This window comes from Spea bombifrons, chromosome 4 (genome assembly GCF_027358695.1).
Source record: "Spea bombifrons isolate aSpeBom1 chromosome 4, aSpeBom1.2.pri, whole genome shotgun sequence".
Taxonomy (NCBI): Eukaryota; Metazoa; Chordata; class Amphibia; order Anura; family Pelobatidae; genus Spea; species Spea bombifrons.
This window is the reverse complement of record NC_071090.1, coordinates 107404957-107431544: the sequence shown is the minus strand read 5'-3', so window position 1 is coordinate 107431544 and position 26588 is coordinate 107404957. Positions and strand designations below refer to the sequence as shown.

The 26588-nt window shown below is 44.0% G+C and overlaps 1 protein-coding gene across 1 annotated transcript in view; it reads right to left on the bottom strand.

The window, feature by feature from the left end:
* Positions 1-1315: 1315 nt before the first annotated feature.
* STAG3 (stromal antigen 3) overlaps positions 1316-26588 on the bottom strand; it is a 40154-nt gene continuing 14881 nt past the window's right edge. The window contains exons 15-33 of the mRNA XM_053463881.1: positions 18544-18647; positions 18365-18457; positions 17662-17751; positions 17339-17539; positions 16286-16356; positions 15395-15482; positions 15233-15313; positions 13201-13293; positions 12727-12895; positions 12084-12211; positions 11057-11158; positions 10594-10742; positions 7892-8014; positions 5242-5468; positions 4626-4782; positions 3859-3960; positions 2256-2343; positions 2141-2182; positions 1316-1418 (exon numbers count right to left, since the gene is read on the bottom strand). Of these exons, the coding sequence (XP_053319856.1) occupies positions 1401-1418; positions 2141-2182; positions 2256-2343; positions 3859-3960; positions 4626-4782; positions 5242-5468; positions 7892-8014; positions 10594-10742; positions 11057-11158; positions 12084-12211; positions 12727-12895; positions 13201-13293; positions 15233-15313; positions 15395-15482; positions 16286-16356; positions 17339-17539; positions 17662-17751; positions 18365-18457; positions 18544-18647 (2126 nt within the window). The 3' untranslated portion in view covers positions 1316-1400. The remainder of the gene's footprint in view (positions 1419-2140; positions 2183-2255; positions 2344-3858; positions 3961-4625; positions 4783-5241; positions 5469-7891; positions 8015-10593; positions 10743-11056; positions 11159-12083; positions 12212-12726; positions 12896-13200; positions 13294-15232; positions 15314-15394; positions 15483-16285; positions 16357-17338; positions 17540-17661; positions 17752-18364; positions 18458-18543; positions 18648-26588) is intronic.

Sequence of the window (26588 nt, the reverse complement as noted above, 5' to 3'; positions counted from 1 at the left end):
TGTCAAATTCATTGTGATCGTATAATCAGAGAATTCACACAAATCAGACTCTGTTCTAATTTAGAATGCACTGAGTTTAGTAATTCAGAGAATTGTTACACTCATCTTTTTTAGAATGTAGTCTTTCACGATTCACACAACTGTGATACTATATTTACTGTCCCAACAGTCAAAGAATGCTGATGTTTTCTAGAATGTACAGCGTTCCAAGAGTCATCATTCTGATGTTGTTTTAGAATATAGAGTTTTCTATTAACCGAAGGGATGATACTCTTATGTTTTAGAATGTACAGTTTTCGTAGGGTCAGAGAATTAGGATACCTTTCTATTTTAGAATGTCCAGTGTTGCAATAGTCAGATAATTATAATACAGTTCTCTTTCGGAATAACCAAAGAGTGAAAGCATGTTAGTGATCACTCTCTCCACATTTTAATTTTTTAAATAACTTTAGAATGTACGTTCCATTTGTAATTTCCCATTTTAGAACGCCTGGTGTTCATTTAGTCAGAAAATTCTGGTATTGTTCGATTTTAAGTTCCAAGTCAATGCTGATACTGTTGTACTTTAGAATGCACAGTGTTCCGAGTCAAATAGTTCTAATATTGTTCTTTTTTAGTATGTGTATCGTTCCTACAGATATTTTTTCTGTTTTAGAACGCAGCGTGTTAAACGAGGCAGAGTATTTTAATAATATTGTATTTTGGAATCCATGGTGTTCAGAGAGTTTAAATAATAATCTATTTTAGAATGAACAATAAACACATCAAGATACTATTCTAATTTAGAATGGACTGTGCTCAGGAAGTCACAGAATTCTTATACCGTTCTATTTTAGACTGCACAACGTTCCATGTTCCGGGATTCTGAAACCCAGCGTCCCACTAATTAATTTAAAATGTATATGGCGGAGTCAGAGCGTTCTGAGATTGTTCTGTATTAGAATGCGCTGCTTCACGAGTCTGAGTTTTCAGATACTGTTCTATCTTATAAGAGTTTATAGAATGCAGCGTCTGCAGGAAATGAATGCTTCAACAAACTCCCCCCATGTAACTGCAAGGGGGGCACCACTCGGCTATCCTATTCATTAAAGTGCATCTGGTGTCCAGCGTGTTCATTTAACGGAATGAACTATATTAAATATGCACTATGAGGGCAAAGGGTGGAAGGGCTCTTGTGCTAGAAGGCGACCCCCATGCAGTGAGGTGATGCTGTGTGCTACATAATGTGGTGTTTAAAATATAACAAAGTATCATTTTCTATATAAAAAAAAAACTCCACTGTGAAAATACCAAATCACACCGGATTACGCAATCAACTGTCAACTTTTAATTAACAAACCAAACAGACGCGGGTCGGTAGAGAAAGCGATGTCCAAGGCAAGCAATCTCACGCCGGCTCATCACACTGGCGGCTCATCCTATGGAACGGAGGAGAATATATAAAATCATGTATGTTTGGAACTAGCGCGACACGCTTACTGCATGTAACACGTGTGTATGATAAGTAAAGCCTATGCAGGATCACTGTTTTCTTACAGCTTTGCCTTTTTTAAGTCTACATCGTGTCTGCCGGACATTTTCAGCTAGAATTTAACAAACTGTAAAGAACAGACACGTGAGAAAAACATGGCATATCCGAGAGAAAACCCAGAAGACATTCATGAAGCAAATGGTACTCGGTTTGGTTTACTAATAATTAAAAGGCAGTCTCAGTGGGGGATATTCATTAAAGGAAGGGTAAGCAGGGGCATTGTACTGTACATTGTGAAGGACCAACCCCACCGAGCTTCTGTTGGCTGGCCCCGTATAGTGTATGTTTAAATCAGTCTCATCATATACTGTACAGGGCCAGCTCAGCCCTTCTTATTGGTGAAACTTGGCCGTTGGTGAAGCGAGGGGCATCAAACCGCAAATTCCCTTTTATTAGATGACTAAAGCCTAATCTATATTTAAAATTTCTATATAAACACATAAAAAAAAATGAGTTCACACGACTTGACGTTCTGCTTAGCTTTGATATTCATCCCGTGGAAGTAAAGAATCTCTTCGGGATGCATTTACATATACAGGGCCCCTGGCTTTACTATCACGCGTGTGTGTATATCTCTATAAAGCTTTATCTGTAGGTACCATCCCTCACCTCACTGTCCAGTATGGCCGAGTCCAGCAGGTCAATAGGTCTCTGAAAGCAAGAGAACGTCGGTGTTAGGGTGTGTTCGCGTATGATCAGTATCCAGTAACAGTAAAAGAGTTACCTCCTCCCCCTCGGGAGACGGCGAGCTGCTCTCTACCTCCTCTATCACAATTTCCTCGTCCTCGTCTTCCTCTTCCATTAAAGTAAGCCTAAACGATGAAAGGAGAGCGATGTACGAGTAATCGAGAATAATGCTTTATGGGACTGAAAATTCAGTTTTAGCTTAAATCACACATCAGTACATCAGATACGTGGTCGGGGAAGTAGGCCAAGCCAATCGTGTCTCTCTACAGCCCTGTCCTTCTGGTCCCCATGTTGATCCCATACTATTTGAGAGGTAATGCCCCATTCCTGTCTGCGTAGGGGATTTATATCTCAGTTCATAATTATTTATGAATAAACGTGGATCGGGTGTAGCAGGAGATACCCTTAGGCCAGGATCTTAGTGAGAATCTGGAGTGCTGTGGTGGCCGCGGAACTGTTATGGGTGGTTTAATACTGTGCTGGTGCCCTGGGACAAGGAGAACGGGAGGTCCGCGGAGGGCATAAAGATCCCTAGTAGCACTGACTAGACGAAGTACCATAGCGTCCATCCTGAAGGACACAGTGAACGCTCACCGATGCCGGGATTTACGCCCAGAAGCAGAGAGAAATCCCCAACTTTTGGGAAAGAGGAGATGTTATGTGTGATGGGACCGAGGAAAATAGAGCTCTTTCCTACTATGACGTTTGCAATGATGCATTTGAGATCAGATCCAGAAAGCGATCCCCCACCAAAGGGTAGTCCCAGAAGTCTGTGTTTGGAAGTGATGTCCCCAGACCAAAGCTTCATTAGGGTCTGCGTGCCCCCGGAAAGCTGGATCATATCTAAACCTGCCGTATTCATGAAGGAGGGAGATCTGAATATCCCAGAGGCCTTCACACCGGAACAGAGATGTTGCTCTGAAGAGGCAGCCACAGAATGCGAGCTCTGTCTGGTAGCTGAACGCTTGGCGGGATAAATATGGCGAGACGGTCCTGCGACCAGCAGAGAGGAACGTCCCACTTTCTGGAAACCCCTCAGGTAAGGGACGGTCTGGAGGTCTCTTCTGGCTCTTGTCCTTTGCCTTCCACTAATCCTCCACGACAGGAACGGTCAGTCTTGTAGACTGGGAGCAGGAGAATGGAGCGAAGACACAAACCTTCCCGATTATAGCTGGGATTCTCTTCAGACTCGTCCAAGACGGATAGCATACGCTTGAGTAAATAATTTATTGAGGACGAGAAGAAGATTTACATTGAGAGCGCTTGGAGTCACCGACCTCCCCTTCTGACGTCGTCAGATCTTCCCTGGATCCCTCGGCAGAGTAAGCAGAGGGAGAGCGGAAGGGGGAGACCCTCGCACTCCAGCGGATAAACCTCTCGGGGGAACCTGATAACTCTCCGGCACCGGTCAGAAGATGGGCCTGACAGGGACGTTTTAACACATTTCCACTTGGACCGGCGACAATCAGCCCTCTAAACAAGAGTAAAACCAGCCTCTGACACACAAACTTTGAATAACAACAAACCGTGTCCAAATATTCCGCAGTGAAAGGTCAAATAGCAAGAAGAAAAGGAAACGATATATATATTTTAAATTATGAAAAAGCATTTTAAAGCAGAAAACCTTGAATTTTTCTCACCGGTGGAGGCTGCTGCTCAGCGTTCCCGGGGTTCCTGTCTTGGTCTGTAGCCGGCCCAAGGAGCTCGATGTCCCAAGATGGCGGCGGACAATAATAGACTGACTGAAGGCAAACAGATACTATTATTATTATACTATTATTATTATTTTTATTACAGATTAATTTTAACTGAGCATTAATTGTTTTTCTATCTGATTTTCTGCCCATGTCCTTGTAGACTACTTGATGCCGAGTGTTCCGAGGAGCTGAAGAATAACGCGGTTACGGACCCCCCCTTATCGTACTCAATAAGGTTGCGGTAGATGTTTAAATATTACAGAGTACAGAGGACCCTCTCTGCACCTTCATGGCCGTACTAATTACCTGAATGATTGTATATATACACAGAGAGAGACCAATAGCGTACCTGATCCATCCTTCCTCCAATGAGAAGCCAGATATTATATATATCCATCCAATAGCCCTGCTCCAATTAGGAACATCGAGACATAAAAGTGCTGAGCCAACTTGGAATGTAGAAAATGACTCCCTAACCCCAGTGTCTCCAGTTTGGATTAATTTATGTAAAGTATAGAAGTCAGAAGTAACATCTTAACGTAAAACGCTCCGACTCCCCCAAACTCACTCTACGCAAAGCAAGCAGAGCCGCTACTGACCGCTCCACAGACCTGTCCCGGCTCCTTAGCGATTAGCGACCAAGGGCCGACTTCTGAACAGACCCCTGGGCGCGCACTCAAGATACGATACAAAAGTGGCTGTTTACTAACCTTGGCTCAAATTCTGCCTCCGAGTCGGCACTTTCTTCCCCCTCCTCCCTCGCAGGACCGGCGGGCGCCTTCCTTTCTTTCAGAAGGGTGGATGTCATTAACGGCAGCGGTCTTTTTCCTCCCCCCTCTGTGATCACACTGGAGTCCTCGACAGCATCTGATTCCAGACAAACGAGGGGCAAAGGAAGCACCGATTAACAGGAATTACGAGACGGAAAGCCTGTATATGTCTGGTCTGCGTGCAACAGCGGGAAATAAAAGGCGGGGGATGGGATTATCTCTTTGAGCTGTCAGCGGTACAGACGGCTGATCTTTAGGGTAGGTGGTAGATCTATCTCCCAAAGAAACAGATATTTCAGATATAATCAACACCACGGTTTGCCATGAGAGTGGTAGATACATGGAACAGCCTCCCATCCGAAGAAACCAATGGAGTAAGCGTATTTAAACAGATTCAGGATTGCTTTATGCCCGTCCCACGGAAGGACGGATTGAGGTCCGCGTCTCTACAGTAGAAAGAATGAGTAGACTAGATGGGCCGTCATACGTTTCTACGTCTAATTAAAGCTAAGGATAAAATTCCTTAGCATATTCCCAGCACCCCCCGATGTCTGACCTTTGCTCTTCCTCTTCCTCTTGCTGGGCGGTGTGACCAGAGACGCCGGCGGACGGCTCCTGACTCTGTCCCTCTGGGCCCTGGAGCGGCTCGGGGTGGTGGGGGAGCTTTCACTTTCTACTTGGAGAGACTTTTGGTACGCCACGAAGGGTGCCCAAAGTTCATCAGCGTCGCCCCCCTGCTGCTGGGGGAGGCACAGCTGGCGCGTCTGATCGAGGTATTGCAATCTGGTGAAGAAGCAAGGCGACCGGGTGAGCCGGCAGGACAGCAGAGTCCGACTCCATCATCCGCCAGCTTAACCGCAGCTCCTACAAGAGTCGTAGCCGCTGAGAAAGCAAACCGTCTGCTTTCACATCTTATAGACTATTAATGAACTTAATCCACCGTCTCACCCCCCCAACGCGTGACTTCTTTATAACAACACCTCTGCCTCATATCCTCTGCGCTCTCTATTACACTCATACGTTACTCCCTCTTATGCCGTTCCACCCCCTCTTATCCCGTTCCTCTCCCTCTTATCCAGTTCTTCTCCCTTATCCCGTTCTACGCCCTCTTATCCCGTTCTCCTCCCTCTTATCCCGTTCCACTCCCTCTTATCCCGTTCTACGCCCTCTTATCCCGTTCTACTCCCTCTTATCCCGTTCTTCTCCCTCTTATCCCGTTCTACTCCCTCTTATCCCGTTCTTCTCCCTCTTATCCCGTTGTACTCCCTCTTATCCCGTTGTTCTCCCTCTTATCCCGTTCTACGCCCTCTTATCCCATTCTACGCCCTCTTATCCCGGTCTACGCCCTCTTATCCCGTTCTACGCCCTCTTATGCCGTTCTACGCCCTCTTATGCCGTTCTACTCCCTCTTATCCCGTTCTACTCCCTCTTATCCCGTTCTACGCCCTCTTATCCCGTTATTCTCCCTCTTATCCCGTTCTACTCCCTCTTATCCCGTTCCTCTCCCTCTTATCCCGTTCTACTCCCTCTTATACCGTTCTTCTCCCTCTTATCCCGTTCTTCTCCCTTATCCCGTTCTACTCCCTCTTATCCCGTTCTACCCCCTCTTATCCCGTTCTACGCCCTCTTATCCCGTTCTTCTCCCTTATCCCGTTCTACTCCCTTATCCCGTTCTTCTCCCTCTTATCCCGTTCTACTCCCTCTTATCCCGTTCTACGCCCTCTTATCCCGTTCTCCTCCCTCTTATCCCGTTCTACGCCCTCTTATCCCGTTCTTCTCCCTCTTATCCCGTTCCTCTCCCTCTTATCCCGTTCCTCTCCCTCTTATCCCGTTCCACTCCCTCTTATACCGTTCTTCTCCCTCTTATCCAGTTCTACTCCCTCTTATCCCGTTCTTCTCCCTCTTATCCCGTTGTACTCCTTATCCTGTTGTTCTCCCTCTTATCCCGTTCTACGCCCTCTTATGCCGTTCTACTCCCTCTTATCCCGTTCTTCGCCCTCATATCCCGTTCTTCTCCCTCTTATCCCGTTCTACTCCCTCTTATCCCGTTCTACTCCCTCTTATACCTTTCTTCTCCCTCTTATCCCGTTCTTCTCCCTCTTATCCCGTTCTACTCCCTCTTATCCCGTTCCTCTCCCTCTTATCCCGTTCTTCTCCCTCTTATCCCGTTCTACTCCCTCTTATCCCGTTCTTCTCCCTTATCCCGTTCTACTCCCTCTTATCCCGTTGTACTCCTTCTTATCCCGTTCTTCTCCCTCTTATCCCGTTCTTCTCCCTCTTATCCCGTTCTACGCCCTCTTATCCCGTTCTACGCCCTCTTATCCCGTTCTACGCCCTCTTATCCCGTTCCACTCCCTCTTATCCCGTTCCACTCCCTCTTATCCCGTTCTACGCCCTCTTATCCCGTTCTTCTCCCTCTTATCCCGTTCCTCTCCCTCTTATCCCGTTCTACTCCCTCTTATACCGTTCTTCTCCCCTCTTATCCCGTTCTTCTCCCTCTTATCCCGTTCTACTCCCTCTTATCCCGTTCTTCTCCCTTATCCCGTTCTACTCCCTCTTATCCCATTCTTCTCCCGTTCTACACCCTCTTATCCCGTTCTACGCCCTCTTATCCCGTTCTACTCCCTCTTATGCCGTTCTACTCCCTCTTATCCCGTTCTACGCCCTCTTATCCCGTTCTTCTCCCTCTTATCCCGTTCTTCTCCCTCTCACGGGCAGGATCTATTATCGCCTACTAAACACCTAATTCCTTTCATAGAGGAAACACAGCCTGTAGCATTTTGGGGGTTTTGAGTCAAACTGACTCCGAAAACCTAGAAGTTGAAAAAGGTCAAACTTAGAATCCTTGCCTTGTTCATTATCGTCAAAAAGGCCCGCCAACGAGGATCAGCCATCCATTTGTAAACGTTTCTAACCCAAGAGGAGATCTGACCATGCAGGGACTTAGTTATGGCGTCCAAAGCACTGATTTGTGTTTCAACATATGAAGGAATGATGACACTATGGATGGTGCAAGATGTGATAATCGTATGTACTGGTGGGTTTAATCTACACGTTATCTTATAGTCATGGTCAGGGGTTCCAGCACAAGTGGTCAGAACACACAGGGCAGCAGAGATGCGAAGCTAACGGCACAGAGCTTTTTTTGGGACTGCTGGAAGTTATGATGTCACTAGGAGTTTGCTGATGTCCAGCCGTTTACTCACAGAAAACCTTTGTCCTGTTTGAGGAGTTTTGGGGAGAATTCGCTCAGAACATCCAGGAATATCAGGTTCTGGGGCGACGGCTCGGATCCCGGGGAAGGCCGCAGAGCAAATTTAATGCCTTCCCTGAAAAAGACAAATGTGCGGAATGAACGGATGGAGATACAGATCCAAACGGAGGAAGAAGAAATACAGCAGAGGGAACAGAGCTAGAAACAAAATGAGAGGGAAACTTATATATATATATATATATATATATATATATATATATATATATATATATATATTACACACCGTATATATATATTACACACACACACATATATTACACACAAACACATATATATATATATATATATATATATATATATATATATATTACACACACACACACACATATATTACACACACATATCTATATATATATATATATCTATATATCTATATATTACACACACAATATATTTTCTTACATACTTAAAAACCCCAAAAACTAGCAATATATGGGGAAAAGACATCTAAAGGGCAGTCTCAGTAGCCATTGTTTTTTCTTCATTAATTAGCTTCTCCCCATTAAATAAGCCATGTTTCTTTTACCTTTACCGTGCTGCTCATTTCCATTTACAGCCACCAGGTGGAGCCCTAATACAGAAAACCGCAGCTCACCCATCTAATGATAATATCTGGGTACATACTGTGACGCACCTATCATATCCCCCGTAAACATTATATATATATATATATATATATATATATATATATATATATATATATATATATATATATACACACACACACACATATACATGCTATTCATATATCCTCTGAAATGTGATCAGCATGGAAAATATAAAACCTGACAATTTAATTTATACATATTTCATTTTTTTTCTTCCATTCTTGTTTCTTTTTTTTGGCTTTTTGAAGGTATAATTTATTTGGTATACATTACCCTTATTCTGTAAACTATAAACTACGCATTCCGGCGGGTAACGAAGAACCAGATGAGGAGGAGTAGTTTTGGGAACAGCGCTGAATAGGGAGGTGGGGAGCTAGAGGAAGATGGAAAGGGAGAACGGGATCTGAAACCGGTTCTCGAAATATGAGTGAAAGGTGAAGAGGTAGATCGGATAGATATATATGATAGATGAGATAGATATGATACGTACGGGATATGATATGTATGTGATATGAAATGTATGAGATTGATATGTATGAGATATATGTATGAGATAGCTATGATATATATGAGATATGATATGTATGAGATATGATATATATATATATATATGAGATATATACGATATGATATGCATGCGATATGATATGTATGAGATATGATATATATGAGATAGATATGTATGAGATATGATTTGTATGAGATATATGTATGATATATATGAGATGATATGTATGATATATATATGAGATGATATGTATGATACATGTGAGATATGATATGCATGCGATATATGTATGAGATATGATATATATGAGATAGATATATGTATGAGATATGATATGTATGAGATAGATATGACATGTATGAGATATGACATGTATGAGATATGACATGTATGAGATATGACATGTATGAGATTGATATATGATATACATGAGATTGATATATATGCGATATGATATGTATGAGATATATACCGTATTGGCTCGAATATAGGCCGCACTTTTTTCCCCCACTTTAAGTCTTTAAAGTGGGGGTGCGGCCTATATTCGGGGTCTCATGCAGTCCCGGGCGCCGGGCAGGCAGCGGGGTTAGGATACAGATCCCCCGCAGCGGTGCAGGGGACCTGCATCCTACTCTCCGATACGCTGAGACAGCCTCCCCTGCCAGCACTTCCCACTTCCCGCCCCCCCCCCGGACTTACCGGGCAGACTCCCGGGTGTCTTGCGGGGCCGGCGGGGGACATCTACGCAATACGCGTATACAACTTCCGGTGCCGGCACCGGAAGTTGTATTGCGTAGATGTCCCCCGCCGGCCTCGCAAGACACCCTGGAGTCTGCTCCGGTAAGTCCGGGGGGAGGAGGCAGAGGAGGACAGTGGTAGCGTATCTCGGGGAGGGAGGACAGTGGTAGCGTATCTCGGGGAGGGAGGGCAGTGGTAGCGTATCTCGGGGAGGGAGGGCAGCGTTAGCGTATCTCGGGGAGGGAGGGAGGGCAGCGGTAGCGTATCTCGGGGAGGGAGGGCAGCGGTAGCGTATCTCGGGGGGGGGGGGCAGTGGTAGCGTATCTCGGAGAGGAGGACAGCCACTCTCGGGGGGGGCAAAGTGGCAGCATGTTTTTTTGGTGCTTTTTTAAAGAAAAAAAATTTTTCTTTAAAAAAGCACCAAACTTTTAGGGTGCGGCCTATATACGGGGGCGGCCTATATCCGAGCCAATTCGGTATATGATATGTGAGATGATATGTATGATATTTATGAGATATGTGAGATATGATATGTATGAGATATGATATATATGAGATATGTGAGATATGATATGTATTAGATATGATATATATGAGATATGATGATATGTATGAGATATGACATGTATGAGATATGACATGTATGAGATATGACATGTATGAGATATGACATGTATGAGATATGACATGTATGAGATATGATATGTATGAGACATGATATGTATGAGATATGATATGTATGAGATATATATGAGCTGGGTACGGGGGAACAGCTCGTACTTGTGCAGAAGTACAACGTCCTGGCGGTTCCTCAGCTGGTTGGGTCCGAAGAGCAGGGAGAATCGTCTGGCAAGTTCACGGATCTCTAAGAATGAACGGGACGTGCGCTGAGGCGGCGTGTTCTCCTCTAGAAACAGCGCTGTGTATGCCTGCCGAGAACGAAGGCTCCTATCAACGCATGCTCAACTAAACACGGATTATGAAAACAGATACACCTTACCCGCTACAACATTATTATATCACAAAAGGTCAAATGTCTGCGGCGGACGGCGGAGGGCACGTATAACATGTTGTCCAAATTCTTTTTTAAACAAAGTATCTCCTTGGACGATTAGTGGACCCATGTCTCATTCAACCTCTCCTCTCTCTCTCTCTCCAGTGAAAGTCCCTGCACGGTGGTTGTCACACCGACCCGTGTTCTGGTAACTTCCCTAACCATTCACTCCACATGCACTCCACTCACCTGAGTGAGGCTCAGCAGTAAAGTCCGGGTGCTCTCCTCCTTGTTGATGCTGCGGGATTTGTGCAGCGTCTCTTTAATGATATCCCCGTAATCTGTGTAGAACTGAGAGAGAAAGCCACGCTTCAGACGGATGGCAGGTGAAGCCGCGTATGACTACCTCTGCGTCCAAACCAGCATTTATCAATAATCAGAGGGACAACAAAGAGGGAACCCGGGAGCCACGTCCTAAAAATATCATTAGAAGACAACGTAGAGATCTGTTACCACATTCAAGCCAATAAAAGCCAAAGCGCATCCTGTGTACGGTGTCCATTTTAGGACATCTGATGTACGAAGACGGCATGGAGCAGACGATGGAGCAGCAGGGAGGAAGGAGTTGGAGGTTTAGAGGAGAGAGAAAGAAGTTTTGGTTGAGAGAGTTTGAGGGGATGGAGTAAAGATGTCCTATAATGGACACCGTACCTATGCAGAGCTACATAATGACGCTGCTACATCCAGAGCGTTAAAAATAAGTTTTACCTGGAGTTTTCTGTACTTAACCCTTTGCTCTACATCTTTATATGCTCTCCGGCACAGTATCCGAAACAAGACCTATATAGTCTGTGACAGAATGTATAGGTTGTTGATGGAGGGAACCGATCTATATCCCCGTCGATATGGGGTGGGAGGCATGGAGAGGGGGGCTGCCCAGCGCTCCACAGCTTATATCCAGCAGCTAAGAAATCCAGCTCGGGGGTTCCATTTACTAATTAATGCACTTAAATACCCTCCTGATCTAAGGAGGAGAGACCGCCATCTGCTTCCCGGAGAGCAGGGAGAGAGCGGCTGAATGGCGTGATCTCTGCTATGGCCGAGTACTTGGTAAATACCTCGTTGGTAAATGTTCTAAATCGATTAAAAGAGCGGCTTTGGAAAAGATCGACCTCAGAAACGTTGCGGCTCTCAGGCCGGCCGGGTTATGGCAGCGATGCTTGGCACTGAGCTGCGCATGACGTTCGCGGAAGGCATACAATGGGTGGCCCCTGACCTTGACATAGTGGCGGAAGACATCGCTGACCCAGTGCAGCTGCAGGACGCTGTACACAACCAGCTTGCAGTAGCCGGCCAGGAGGTTTCGTCGGTTATGCAGGAGGCTGATCTGGCCGGCCTCGTCCGCTGAAAAAACGAGAGAGTTACACGAGCTGCGCGGAGAGAACATCTCTTGAACCCGTTTTCTGTTTTCTTTACTCAGCCTTCTCTTCTGCATCAAAGCATATAATCAATTTCACAGCAACATAGAATCCGTGGGCAGGTCGGCCCCATTCGGCCCCCGTCTAGTCTGCCCATTTCTCCTGCTCTAAAGACTTAAACCTTTATCAGCCGTTGGTCTCGTCTTAGATTCAGGAGCTGTATGTCTATCCTGCGCATGTTTAATCCCCTCACTGTATTACCCTCTACCACTTCTGCTGGGAGGCTGCTCCTCTCATTAACCACCATCTGAGTAAAGTAAAACTTCCTTACATTGATGGCTCTGGCGACCAGTCACTCTCATCGCACCCAGTAAGATGTCTGCTGTCTGAAGTCAGGATAACGACATACAAACTTTTACCCCCCAGCTTTCAAACTTTCAGACCCACTGAATGTATGTCCTCAGATCGGAAAAATGGCCACTCGCGGCCCCCGCGGCTCACCTCCATCCTCATCCTCAGGTTCTATGAACACGTGATCCAGGAGGAACCCCGCCAGCTCAGCCTGGAGAGACGAGTCCGGCCGGTACACCAGAGGCTGCAGGTGAGATCTCTCCCCGCGAGCCATGTGGCCACCGAAAATTATCAGGAGATCGCTGATGAGTACGAAAGCCTGGACATCATTGGAGAGAGCGAGGAGTAAGCCGAGGATTCAACGGCAGAGAGGTTTATTCACTAAGGGGAAAGCTGTGGACTCAGCTCCTTACAAAGGTCCAACCCTAGTGAGCATCTGCTGCAAGAAGAGCTTGGCTGGCCCTGTATAATGTATAGTTAAACTGGCCAAAATCTCCTGACCCGTTTAATCATGCATTATACAGCCTCCCGCGGCACCGCGCTTACTGCAAAGCACTGGGATGTGATGTCATTGTTTTAAGGACACTGCACATTCCTTTATTGGAATGATTGTCGGAGACTAACCTGCTCCCTCACCGCCGCGTGGTAATCAGACAGGCAGCTCTGACACATTTCACAGAACAAGCAAAGTCTCTGCCGCAGCGCAGCCAGATCATCCTGAAACACGGGAGACGAGAAAATAAATACACGAGGTAGAGAGAAAACGAGAAAATAAATACACAAGGGGAGAGAAAACGAGAAAATAAATACACAAGAGGAGAGAAAACGAGAAAATAAATACACGAGAGGAGAGAAAACGAGAAAATAAATACACAAGAGAAAACGAGAAAATACACAAGTGAGTGAAAACGAGAAAATAAATACACGAGGGAGAGAAAACGAGAAAATAAATACACAAGAGAGAAAACGAGAAAATACACAAGTGAGTGAAAACGAGAAAATAAATACACGAGGGAGAGAAAACGAGAAAATAAATACACGAGGGGAGAGAAAACGAGAAAATAAATACACGAGGGAGAGAAAACGAGAAAATAAATACACATGGGGAGATAGAAAACGAGAAAATACACGAGGGGAGAGGAAACGAGAAAATACACGAGCGGTGAGAAAACGAGAAAATAAATACACGAGCGGTGAGAAAACGAGAAAATAAATACACGAGGGAGAGAAAACGAGAAAATAAATACACGAGGGGAGAGAAAACGAGAAAATAAATACACAAGGAGAGAGAAAACGAGAAAATAAATACACGAGGGAGAGAAAACGAGAAAATAAATACACAAGGGGAGAGAAAACTAGAAAATAAATACACAAGGGAGAGAAAACGAGAAAATAAATACACATGGGGAGATAGAAAACGAGAAAATACACGAGGGGAGAGGAAACGAGAAAATACACGAGGGGAGAGAAAACGAGAAAATAAATACACAAGGGAGAGAAAACGAGAAAATAAATACACGAGAGGAGAGAAAACGAGAAAATAAAAACACGAGGGGAGAGAAAACGAGAAAATAAATACACGAGGGAGAGAAAACGAGAAAATAAATACACGAGGGAGAGAAAACGAGAAAATAAATACACGAGGGGAGAGAAAACGAGAAAATAAATACACGAGGGGAGAGAAAACGAGAAAATAAATACACGAGGGAGAGAGAAAACGAGAAAATAAATACACAAGGGAGAGAAAACGAGAAAATACACAAGGGAGAGAGAAAACGAGAAAATAAATACACGAGGGGAGAGAAAACGAGAAAATAAATACACAAGGGAGAGAAAACGAGAAAATAAATACACAAGGGAGAGAAAACGAGAAAATAAATACACAAGGGAAAGAGAAAGCGAGAAAATAAATACACGAGGGGAGAGAAAACGAGAAAATAAATACACAAGGGAGAGAAAACGAGAAAATAAATACACGAGAGAGAAAACGAGAAAATAAATACACAAGGGAGAGAAAACGAGAAAATAAATACACATGGGGAGATAGAAAACGAGAAAATACACATGGGGAGAGGAAATGAGAAAATACACGAGGGGAGAGAAAACGAGAAAATAAATACACGAGGGAGAGAAAACGAGAAAATAAATACACGAGGGAGAGAAAACGAGAAAATAAATACACGAGGGGAGAGAAAACGAGAAAATAAATACACGAGGGAGAGAGAAAACGAGAAAATAAATACACGAGGGGAGAGAAAACGAGAAAATAAATACACGAGGGGAGAGAGAAAACGAGAAAATACACGAGGGGAGAGAAAACGAGAAAATAAATACACAAGGGAGAGAAAACGAGAAAATAAATACACGAGGGAGAGAGAAAACGAGAAAATAAATACACGAGGGGAGAGAAAACGAGAAAATAAATACACATGGGGAGAGAGAAAACGAGAAAATACACGAGGGGAGAGAAAACGAGAAAATAAATACACAAGGGAGAGAAAACGAGAAAATAAATACACGAGGGGAGAGGAAACAAGAAACTAAATAAACGACGTAACGCGGACAAAAACGTTCTCAAAGTTCCTTTAGCGGCACTGCCGCCTGCGGAGCGATGCTGCCTGCGGAGCGGTGAGGAGAAGGGTTCATGGCGTATCACCTGCGATGGCCTGGATCTGGAGAAGCGCTCGAGGTTCCACAGCAGAGAGAAGTGGCAGCAGGCGAGAGCAGGCAGCAGGATCTGCGGCAAACACAGAGACGTCGCGTACGAGAGGAAGGCAAATGATAAACGGACGCAGAGTATTGGAGTCACGCGCTCTACCTGCTCCGGGACCTCGCCGGTGTCTATTCCCCGACGCAGGACGCGGCTGACCGGCTCAAACAGCTCCCAGCGGCTCAGGTCGTGAGAACTGCAGAGCGAAGAGAAATTACTGAATCCAGACCCCGGGGCGAAGGTACCGGGACCTGAGTGACAAGAGTCACATGGCCTTCACCCACGCCAGACAGCCGTAAATAAATCACCAATAGGGCAAGCGAAATGAAAGTCAAAAGTGGATTTCTGTCAATTTCTGCGTGACAATAGATGGTTGTCTTAATTATGTTTTTCCACGTAAGCCAAGAAGGGGCCAAGCATGGCTTTTGTTACATCAGCTATGTATAGCCGTCCACGGAATAATTATTTAGTAAAGGCTTTGTAGTTAAAGAAAAATATAATTTTTCAGAATAGGGATATCATTTGAAACGTGCAAAAAAGAATAATACATTTTTTTAGTTTTGCCATTTTCTTCGTTTCTTCTACACTTTATGTGCCCCTGTTGAACAATTCCCAGATTTACGTCCGGCACCATCTCCCGATCACAGACATCTTTGTTTTATGTTCTTGAGGGCCAAATCCGTCCCTTACATAGCACCCCATGGGGTAGTATTTTTTATAGTTATGGCGTAACACGTTTGGGGGTAGTGAACGGGGGAGGGGGTTATACTTTTGACATTTTTAATTACTTTTTAAAAATTCATCATTATCCATGCAATATGGATAGAGAACCCACTAGGGACCTCTTAAACATGTTATTATGCCAGTGATGTCACGATGACATCACTTAGCTCACTTTATTGTTTATTTTTGGTTATTTTTCTGTCCATAGGGAGCTTCAATGGGTTAAGGTTTGCAGACTACATTACCATCACCGCATCATTGGATTGCAGATGTCACCTGTACAGAAATGAGATCCGTTTCATCGTGGCTGCCATGTTGTACACTTCGTCTTCATCAAGATCAGACACCTGCCGGTGGGAGGTCGCTATCAGTGTTTGGTTTAAAAATTATGACACAACTTAGTCATCATTTTAACTCATGGACGTGTCTTCAGAAGGCTTCTACCCAAATGATCTGGCTTCAAATGGCACCAGGGTGTAATTCTATGACCAATGTGCCCACAGGGTGTGATTCTGTGCCCGCAGGGCGTGATTCTGTGCCCGATGCGCCCACAGGGCGTGATTCTGTGCCCGCATGGTGTGATCCTGTGCCCGCAGGGCATGATCCTTTGACCGATGCGCCCACAGGGTGTGATCTTGTGCCCGCAGGGCGTGATCCTGTGCCCGCAGGGCGTGATCCTATGACCGATGCGCCCGCAGGGTGTGATTCTGTGACCGATGCGCCCACAGGGTGTGATCCTGTTCCCGCAGGGTGTGATTCTGTGCCAGAAGTGCCCGCAGGGTGTGATCCTGTGCCCGATGCGCCCACAGGATGTGATTCTGTGCCTGCAGGGTGTGATACTGTGACCGATGCGCCCACAGGGTGTGATACTGTGCCCGCAGGGTGTGAGTCTGTGACCGATGCGCCCACAGGGTGTGATTCTGTGCCCGCAGGGTGTGATTCTGTGACCTATGCGCCCACAGGGTGTGATCCTGTTCCCGCAGGGTGTGATTCTGTGCCAGAAGTGCCCGCAGGGTGTGATCCTGTGCCCGATGCGCCCACAGGGTGTGATTCTGTGCCTGCAGGGTGTGATACTGTGACCGATGCGCCCACAGGGTGTGATTCTGTGCCCGCAGGGTGTGATCCTGTGCCCGCAGGGCGTGATCCTATGACTGATGCGCCCACAGGGTGTGATTCTGTGCCCGCAGGGTGTGATTCTGTGACCGATGCGCCCACAGGGTGTGATCCTGTGCCCGCAGGGTGTGATTCTGTGCCAGATGTGCCCGCAGGGTGTGATTCTGTGACCGATGTGCCCACAGGAAGATTATCTATTGCTACAAATGAAGGTACCTGCAGAATGTCTGAGAGCTGTTGTGATAGTTGGTCAGTGAGTTGGTCAACCAAGTGGCTACGGGTGATGTCTGCTTGTTTGTACACAGTCTGCTCCTGGTTACAGAGGACATATAAGGCCCGAGTACATGCTTCAAGCACGTCTGTCTCTGTGTGCTTCTCTAGGATGTCTCTCACTTGGATGAGCAAGAGGTCTAGATGCTGACGGAACAGGGTAAAAAAGATAAGAAATCAGTGCATTAACCCCTTCTGACGGAAATTGCGTAACCAGTCCTCAGTCCCTTCCTTCCATGATTGGTCTACGTCCTGCCGCAGACCCTCACCTTCTCAAGCCGCTCCGTGTAGAACATCTCCAGCTCCAGCAACCAGGTAACCGTTAGAAGTAGCGTCACCTTCTCTGGATCTGCTGAAAACTGATCCGCGAGGGACACAGAAACACGCAAATGAAGCACAGACAAACACGTATAGTTTTCACAAACAAAGAAGTTTTAGTGTGTGTTGGTGACGGTTATGGTCATCAAACAATTAAGGAAGGCAGCGAATGACGATTTCTCAAAGCAAAAGACCAGATACCTCTTAAAACATACAAACCATTCCACATCTTTGCTCATAAATCAACGTAGCTGCAATTCCATAGAACTTTTATCTTTTCACAAAATTACTTTTACTAACCATTAAAAGTCAATGCCTCCTTTCCACACTCCACAAGGGTGACTACAAGCCACCCCGGCCTCCATTATCGTCTACGCACACACTGATACGGTGGGTCACAATGTGACTGATCACACAAACATGAACCTTGATACCTTCTGTACCGATGACGTCACCTGGATTGTTCCCTAACTACTCTACGGGACGACTCCCTCGCTAGCTGGCTGTCGGGACCACAGACCTCTCGGCCCTCCGGACTGTCTGCTTCTTACGCACATTGCCTTCAACTCTGAACTCGCTTAATGGCTGAAACATCCTCAGGACACAGATTCGACAACTTCAGAACGCTCCCCGTCCCCAAAACACAATGAGCACCTTTGCCAGCAATTGGGGCAGCGTGACGATCATGTGTCGCGTCAATCTGACTTTATCCTCCGACTGAATCTTCTTCTCCTTTGCGGACGGCACCTGGCACAGAGGGACGGCGGTGATAACCGGGGAAATGAAGGTGATGCGCAGCGCGCTGGGGAGGGATTAAAGCCAATGGCGCTCACCTTCCTCGCCGGCACTCTCCCGACAGGAGACGTCCCCTCCGCTGCCTGCCGCAGAGACGACACCAAGATCTCTATCAGAGCGCTCTCCTGCTTGTCATCCATACCTAGTGATTAGAAAAAGGCCCAGGGTAATAAAATAAATAATAAAATAATAAAAATCATACCCAGCACGCGAACTACGGCGCTCCTCATCAAAATAACTGAAATTGGCGAGAGTGCCACAACTCCCAGTGACTCTAACAGGAGCGCCGCAGCTCATGCGCAGGACTGGTACTTCAATACTCGGCCTTCTTTCAGGCGCCTCGTTTCTTTATAGAACACAAAAGAGCAACCGGCTGGCATGCAGTAAAATGCTCAGGAATCCATGCAAACTGAACATCCGTGAAAGAAGTTCTAGAATGGAGTCCGATTAACCGGAACCCGGCTGCAGCCAGCCTGCTCTTTAAAACGGTTTCCTCTCACAAGCTGACGACACTAAAAACTACACTCACAATCGCCGAGCGTCTCCACTCCAACTCCCAGAAGTAGTGGTCGGTGCTCTGCAAATCAAGGGGTCGGATTCGGACCCTTCACTTGAAAGCATACAGCCCACGAAGGTAACCATAGAAACAGCCCTAGTTAACTATAGGGCTGTAACTAACGATTATTTTCATAAATATCCCTAGATATACCTTATATCTCCTACATACCGTATACCCCCTGATATGCCTTATAACCCCAGATATACCCCTCTGCGCTCCTCAGATATGCCTTATACCCCCGTATATGCCATAGTGCCCTCTGCTATGGCTTATACCCCAGATTGGTCACTCTGCCCCCCAAATATGCCTTATACCCCCCTGATATGCCACTGTGCCCTCTGATATGGCTTATACTCCCTGTGCCCTCTGAAATGCCGTATACCCACAGATATGCCCTATACCCCAGATACACCTTATACCCCCTATATGCCATAGTGTCCTCTGCTATGCCTTATACCCCGATATGCCACCAAATATGCCATCTACCCTCCTATATGCCACTCTGCCCCCAATATGCCACTCTGCCCAAAGATATGCCACTGCCCCCCAGATAGGCCTTAGAACCCCCTATATACCATTCTGGACCCAAAGATAGGCCTTATACCCCAGATATGCCCCTCTACTCCCCAAATATGCCTTATAACCCCCTATATGCCACTCTGCCCTCAAAGGTATGCCTTATACCCTAAATATGCCTCTCTGCGCTCCTCAGATATGCCTTATACCCCCGTATATGCCATAGTGCCCTCTGCTATGGCTTATACCCCAGATTGGTCACTCTGCCCCCCAAATATGCCTTATACCCCCCTGATATGCCACTGTGCCCTCTGATATGGCTTATACTCCCTGTGCCCTCTGAAATGCCGTATACCCACAGATATGCCCTATACCCCAGATACACCTTATACCCCCTATATGCCATAGTGTCCTCTGCTATGCCTTATACCCCGATATGCCACCAAATATGCCATCTACCCTCCTATATGCCACTCTGCCCCCAATATGCCACTCTGCCCAAAGATATGCCACTGCCCCCCAGATAGGCCTTAGAACCCCCTATATACCATTCTGGACCCAAAGATAGGCCTTATACCCCAGATATGCCCCTCTACTCCCCAAATATGCCTTATAACCCCCTATATGCCACTATGCCCTCAAAGGTATGGCTTATACCCTAAATATGCCTCTCTGCAGCCCCAAATATGCCACTATGACCCCAAATATGCCTTAAAATCCCTATATACCACTGTGCCCGATATGCCTTATAACCCCCAGATATGGCACTCTGCCCCAAAGATATGCTGTTAGAAAAATGCTTATGTTATCATAAATATTATTCCTGACAAAGACATAAGAAAGCAGGGAATGTCTAGTCTATGATATATGGACGAGTTCCCGCCAACACGCCTACTCTATGTTGTTCTATATATATGTGCAAAGGGTCAAGTCTAGGCCATTCTTAATTATGCAGCTTAAAGAGGCCTAACCTGCTTGAAAAGTAACCAATCATAATGATGCATACTATTAGAAGTAGATAAGATGCTATATAAACCATGTAATTCAAACATGTAATTAGACAACGCTTCGACTTTTGTGTGTTGTGTGCCTTGTCTCGATTATGCGCATGATCTAATTAAAGGAAACTCTTTCTGAGGAGAATTCGACCATTATTTCAACCAACATTTTGGTGCCCCGTGTGAGGAGGTCCTGACCGGAGACAGGGATGACGGTCCTGAGGAACTGAACCTCAAGAATCTGCATCTGGGGTAATATAAGTCCTCCAGCTAAGATTGCTGTTAACCAGAGGCACTTTGCGACATCGTCCCTGAAACCGGCAGCGTCCTCCCGAAGATTTATTACGGTCTTCTCTTCAGAAATGTGAGTAGGAAAAATATTTCTGGGAAATATTATAAGAGGTCAAAGTCTGTCAGGGACTACTGAAATAAATAACTGCGTATGCATTCGATAATAAGGAATAGTACTTGGAGTACTGAGGCTGATCAGGAGAAATGTGCACAGGTAGTTAGTCATTATTTTTGTGATAGCGAATTGTTGTTTGTAATTGTGACAATACTGTTGATGTTGGTTGCGGCTTGTATTATTGTGAAAGAGTATCACAAGACCTTAAAGAGAAAAGCTCTTATGGTCCAGGGACAGCTATACCAACCCATGTCAGAAATCTTGTCTGAATGAATCTATCTGTGTGAATGACTGTTCAGGAGTCCTTTACGGCGAACGAACAGTTAATAAGGTTGTTGTTAATACGCCCCCTGGCATTTGTGAGAAGCCCTCTGTGATCAAGTGCTGGGATTGCAAGTGAACAACTTCGCTGCGAGAGTGATTTACCTGTCTTTACTGTCTAGGAACGGTATCTTATAAATACCAAGAGCTCTTTGTTTAACCCTGTCTAGATGTGGTATCTTATAAATACCAAGAACTCTCTGTTTAACCCTGTCCAGACGTGGTATCTTATAAATACCGAAAGATTTTCCTTGTTTTCTGCTTTGCGGTGAGATTGTATCATGGGGAAATCCCACAGTAAGGGAAAGAAACAAAAGGATGAGAGTGTTTTCTTGTGGATAAAGAAGAAACCACTGAAAGAAGACAAACAGTTTATGTATAAACTTAATCAAGAAAATGTTTAGGTATAAGTCCACATTTTATAGTGCACTTAAAAATAGAGGGCGGATCCCTCAGGTTTCGGATGGTTGGACCATCCCGGTGAACGTGTGGATTTAAAAGAAACTACGTAGTGACTACATTATAACATTCCAAATTCTATACCATGTTTCCAGCTGGTTCCAGAATCTGTTAAATGTATGTCTTGTCCGTTATCTGTGATCGATCATAAATTATATGTAAAGTCGACATTAGAAAAGCCTTTTTATCTTTTTATTCTAATGCTTTTATTCAGATGCTTCTTTCAGAATTAATGTAAATAAGGGTTAATATTTTAAATGCTAAAATTTATAATTAGCACATATTTTGTTTTTAAGGTAATAAGATATCCTGTATACCTGTCTTTGGTTTTTACGATATATATTCTTGTTTTATTTTTTGTTCAAATTAATATGCTTAAAGTAACATTATAAGTAACGCACCTCCTTATGGAGTAATCAAGGTCAGATATATCCGTTAACCATGTAGGTGCATTGAACATGAACAGAGAAAGATATTTAAACAGCTACTGAATGTGTAAAAAGTCCAAAAGAGGATATAGATATAGGGGGACTTTATAACAGTTATCAATTAAATGGTGATGGTGAAGAAAGAGAGAACGCGTCGACGAATTTTGAAATCAGATTAGAGTTTAGTAGAACTGAACTGGAATGGGTCCGATAATCTAAATCCAAGACACCCACTCCCAGGGGACAGTGCTGATTTAAATAATCGATTAAATGTCTTTATAACTGCTTGCACAAACAGATGGGCTTGTAGAACAAATTGGAGGGAGATAAATAGATATAAGCAGCAACTAAAAATACATTTGTGTCTGGGACATGTAAAGAGATAAAGGTTTACATCGGTAAATATATGGTTAATCTCTGTACTGCGCCGTTGAATGATGTGTTAAAATATGCTAAGTAGTCTGAGAAATGATTAAAGAGAAAGTAAGAAATTTCGAAGTTGTGGCAAGAGCAGACAGTCGTACCGAGGTAGAAGAGGTAGAGGTGATAGACGGTTACAAGGATGTTATAATTGTGGAAAGGAAGGTTATTAAGTAAAAGAGTGCCCCGAACCAGACAGGAGAGAGCAGAACTCCCCAGAGCAATGACTAATACAAGAAAAAGAGACATTAGATTTCTGTAATGTTCATGATGTGTTGTTATTGTCAAACTTGCCTGAAATTAATTTAATTGTAAATAATAGCGTGTAACATTCTTGGTAGATTCAGGGGCTTCGCGAACCCTATTGAATTATCCCACCTGCACTGGCATACAGAAAGGGACTGGTAAAATTCACATAAAGGGAGTAAATGGGAGGACACATACCGAAAGCTTATCTGTCCCCCTCCAAATACAACATCCAGAGTCTGGAAACATAATTACTGCCAGTGTAATATTATCTGAGGTATGTCCCGTAAATCTCCTGGGAAGAGATCTGATTAGAGAGTTGGGAGTGCATATTGCACCCGTGGGAGATAAGTTTGATGTTACAGTGGGGGGAAGAAGAAATAACTATCAATGACGGCACGATCATTACTACTATGCTTTAAACATAGATTTTACTGAAAATAAGGGAAATATAATACAGGCTTTAGAACTTGTACATAAGACATCTGAGACCTGTGATGATTTACAAGTTCTGCATTCAAATGATTTTCATTGTACAATGTATGTTAAGAAAACAGCAGGAGGAGATGAGTACTATGAATCTAAAAGATGAACAAAGTACTGTAATACAGACAGAATACTTTTACTGGACAAAGGACAAGGGGCATTATCTGGTATATTAACACCCCGAATAACCACACTTTTTGTCTCTGTGTAAACATCACTTTGTCTCTGTGTAAACACCAAACTGATCAGTGGAAGTCTGTGGGAGATATGGTGTTGCGACATCGTGGAAAAGAGATAAAGGAGATATTCAATGCAATACTGAAGTAAGAGAGGTAAATTATCTAATCATTTATTAGCCCAGGCGGCTGAGTTAACGGCTCTCATAGAGGCCTGCAAATGGGCAGTAGACAAACGGGTAAATATCTATACCGACAGTCAATATGTATTTTCTACTATACATGTGTTTGCACAATAATGGAAAAATAGAGATATGACTACCTCCACAGGGAAACTGATAAACCATAAAGCCCTGATGGAAGAACTATTAATGGTTATAAATCTACCAAAAGAAGTAGCTGTAATAAAGTGTGCATCCCATACTGACAGCAGAGATCCTATAGCATTAGGCAATAACTGTGCAGATATTGAAGCAAAAAGAATGGCTCAAGAGATGTTTGCCATAATCACTAACAAGATACAAATTGATCACCAGGTTTTGTATGACATGCAGCAGGCTGCCCCTAAATCTGAAGAACGATATTGGCAGTCTAAAAAAGCGACTCTATGTAAGAAAATTTTTCACATTAACAACAAACCAATATTGCCAAAATCATTGGTTCGCTATGCAGCCTTATTGAGTCATGGGCTGAGCCATGTCTCAACAGGAGGGATGGTAATAGATAGATAAGGTGTTCCAAAATTACTCTAAAAAAAAAAAAATTTTGTTTGCTAATTGTCTTCATGATAAAAGAAATCATTCCTAGATTTGGAACACCAGAAATAATATACAGTCATTTTGTCAATCAACTAATCTCCAGATTTGCACAAGTATTTGGTATACAATTAAAGAATCATTGTGCCTATCATCCTCAGTCAGCAGGGTTGGTAGAAAGAAACAATGGATAGCTGAGAGGAGTTGTTGGATACATCAGTCGCACTGTAAGAAGGTAACACCACTTGCTGGTAGTCACTCATTAAGTCTGGGTACAAAGGGGGGTCCAGACGATAGGTTGGACTCGTCTCAAGCCAGTGAAGAAATCCATTCCCCAAACCCTGAGTTGACGGCCAGGTAGGATGAAGGGGTGGTGCCTGCTTATAGTTTATTGGGTAGTGACTGATGTTTTAACAGTAATTCCTTATTCTAATGCTAATGCTAAGTGGGATCAAATGGGAAGATACCAAAGCACAAAATCTGACTTTTTCATTAGCAGGAGATAGTTCCATTGAAATTGATCTGTGTAAACTGATTCATTGTGAAAATATTGGGCAAGCAATAAACTATGCTAAGGCCGATGTATATATATATATATATATATATATATATATATATATATATATATATATATATATATATATATATATGCTGGATGCCCGAAAAGCCCCCTGGAAAACGAAGTATAACATCATGTCTTGGTTGGGATTATGCTATGTGGACAACAGCTAGGCGAGATTGGGGATATGAAATACCCGGGGCAAGAGCGAATAAAAACAAGATTATCTGTAAAAAGATTACAATCTGAATGTACAACCTTTGATAATTGTAATAAATTGTTATTTACTTTAAAGGAACCTATGAAGACGGATGAAAGACTATATACCATAGGTGTGTGGGTTTCCAATAGAGACCCGCAGGGAACTTTCTTTTTGTCTTTTCCAGAAAGGTCCAAGCAGAAAAAGAGTTTCAGATCCAGGAAGAAAGATATATCGAGGAAATTGAGACATGGGTAATTCGGTACCAATTTGAGTTCTATTGATCAAATTGCCCTGGAAGCAGGATTTCATGGAGATAACGTTTGGTTGGAATGGCTTCGATTTACTGTAAAGAGTCTAAAACAAAGAGAATTGTATAGTCTGTGCAGAAGCCCGTCCGCAGGTGGCTACGGTGCCATTTCCATTAACAGAAGAGAATGATCCAGTCGGATTTGACTGCATAACAAAGCTGTTTGATAAGACTTATACCACACCTGGAAAGGGAACTTGTCATATATTGGACTTGTTGTTTCCCAAGGTTATGAGACCTGGATTACCCCCAACAGTGCAAATATATGGGGGAAATTACACCTGTATGGAACTTCAGGGTAATAGCAGCTATTTTGATTATAAAGATTTGTCTAATTCACTATGTATCGAGACTTTTTCCACAGGACTGAGACAGCCAACCCAGATGAGAGCAGATATTTGGTGGTTGTGCGGAGACCAAAGCCCTTGAAGGACTAACATCCTTATCAAATGAATTTGCCGAGAATGCAGGAATACATAATGTGTTCACCTCTTGGTTAGAAGGATGGTTCGGGCGATGGTCGGGAATGATAATGTCTGGAATAATTATTATCACTATAGTATCCGCAGTATTGATATGCGGAGGATGCTGTTTTATTCCATGTTGCCAAGGACTTTTGAATAAGACAATTGATAAAGCTGTAAATCAGATTATGTACTCCCTGATCGACAAAGAAGAATGTGATCAATTATTAAGAGTATCTGAGACTCTATATATATATATATTATTGAAGTTATTGACATAAAAGATGAATAATCAGTGCTAATGACTGATACTGAAGATGAAGAGTCTGATATTGAATAATATTTTGATAAACAGGAGGGAAATGTTAGAAAAATGCTTATGTTATCATAAATATTATTCCTGACAAAGACATAAGAAAGCAGGGAATGTCTAGTCTATGATATATGGACGAGTTCCCGCCAACACGCCTACTCTATGTTGTTCTATATATATGTGCAAAGGGTCAAGTCTAGGCCATTCTTAATTATGCAGCTTAAAGAGGCCTAACCTGCTTGAAAAGTAACCAATCATAATGATGCATACTATTAGAAGTAGATAAGATGCTATATAAACCATGTAATTCAAACATGTAATTAGACAACGCTTCGACTTTTGTGTGTTGTGTGCCTTGTCTCGATTATGCGCATGATCTAATTAAAGGAAACTCTTTCTGAGGAGAATTCGACCATTATTTCAACCAACATATGCCTCATACCCCCATATGTCACTGTGCCCCCAGTA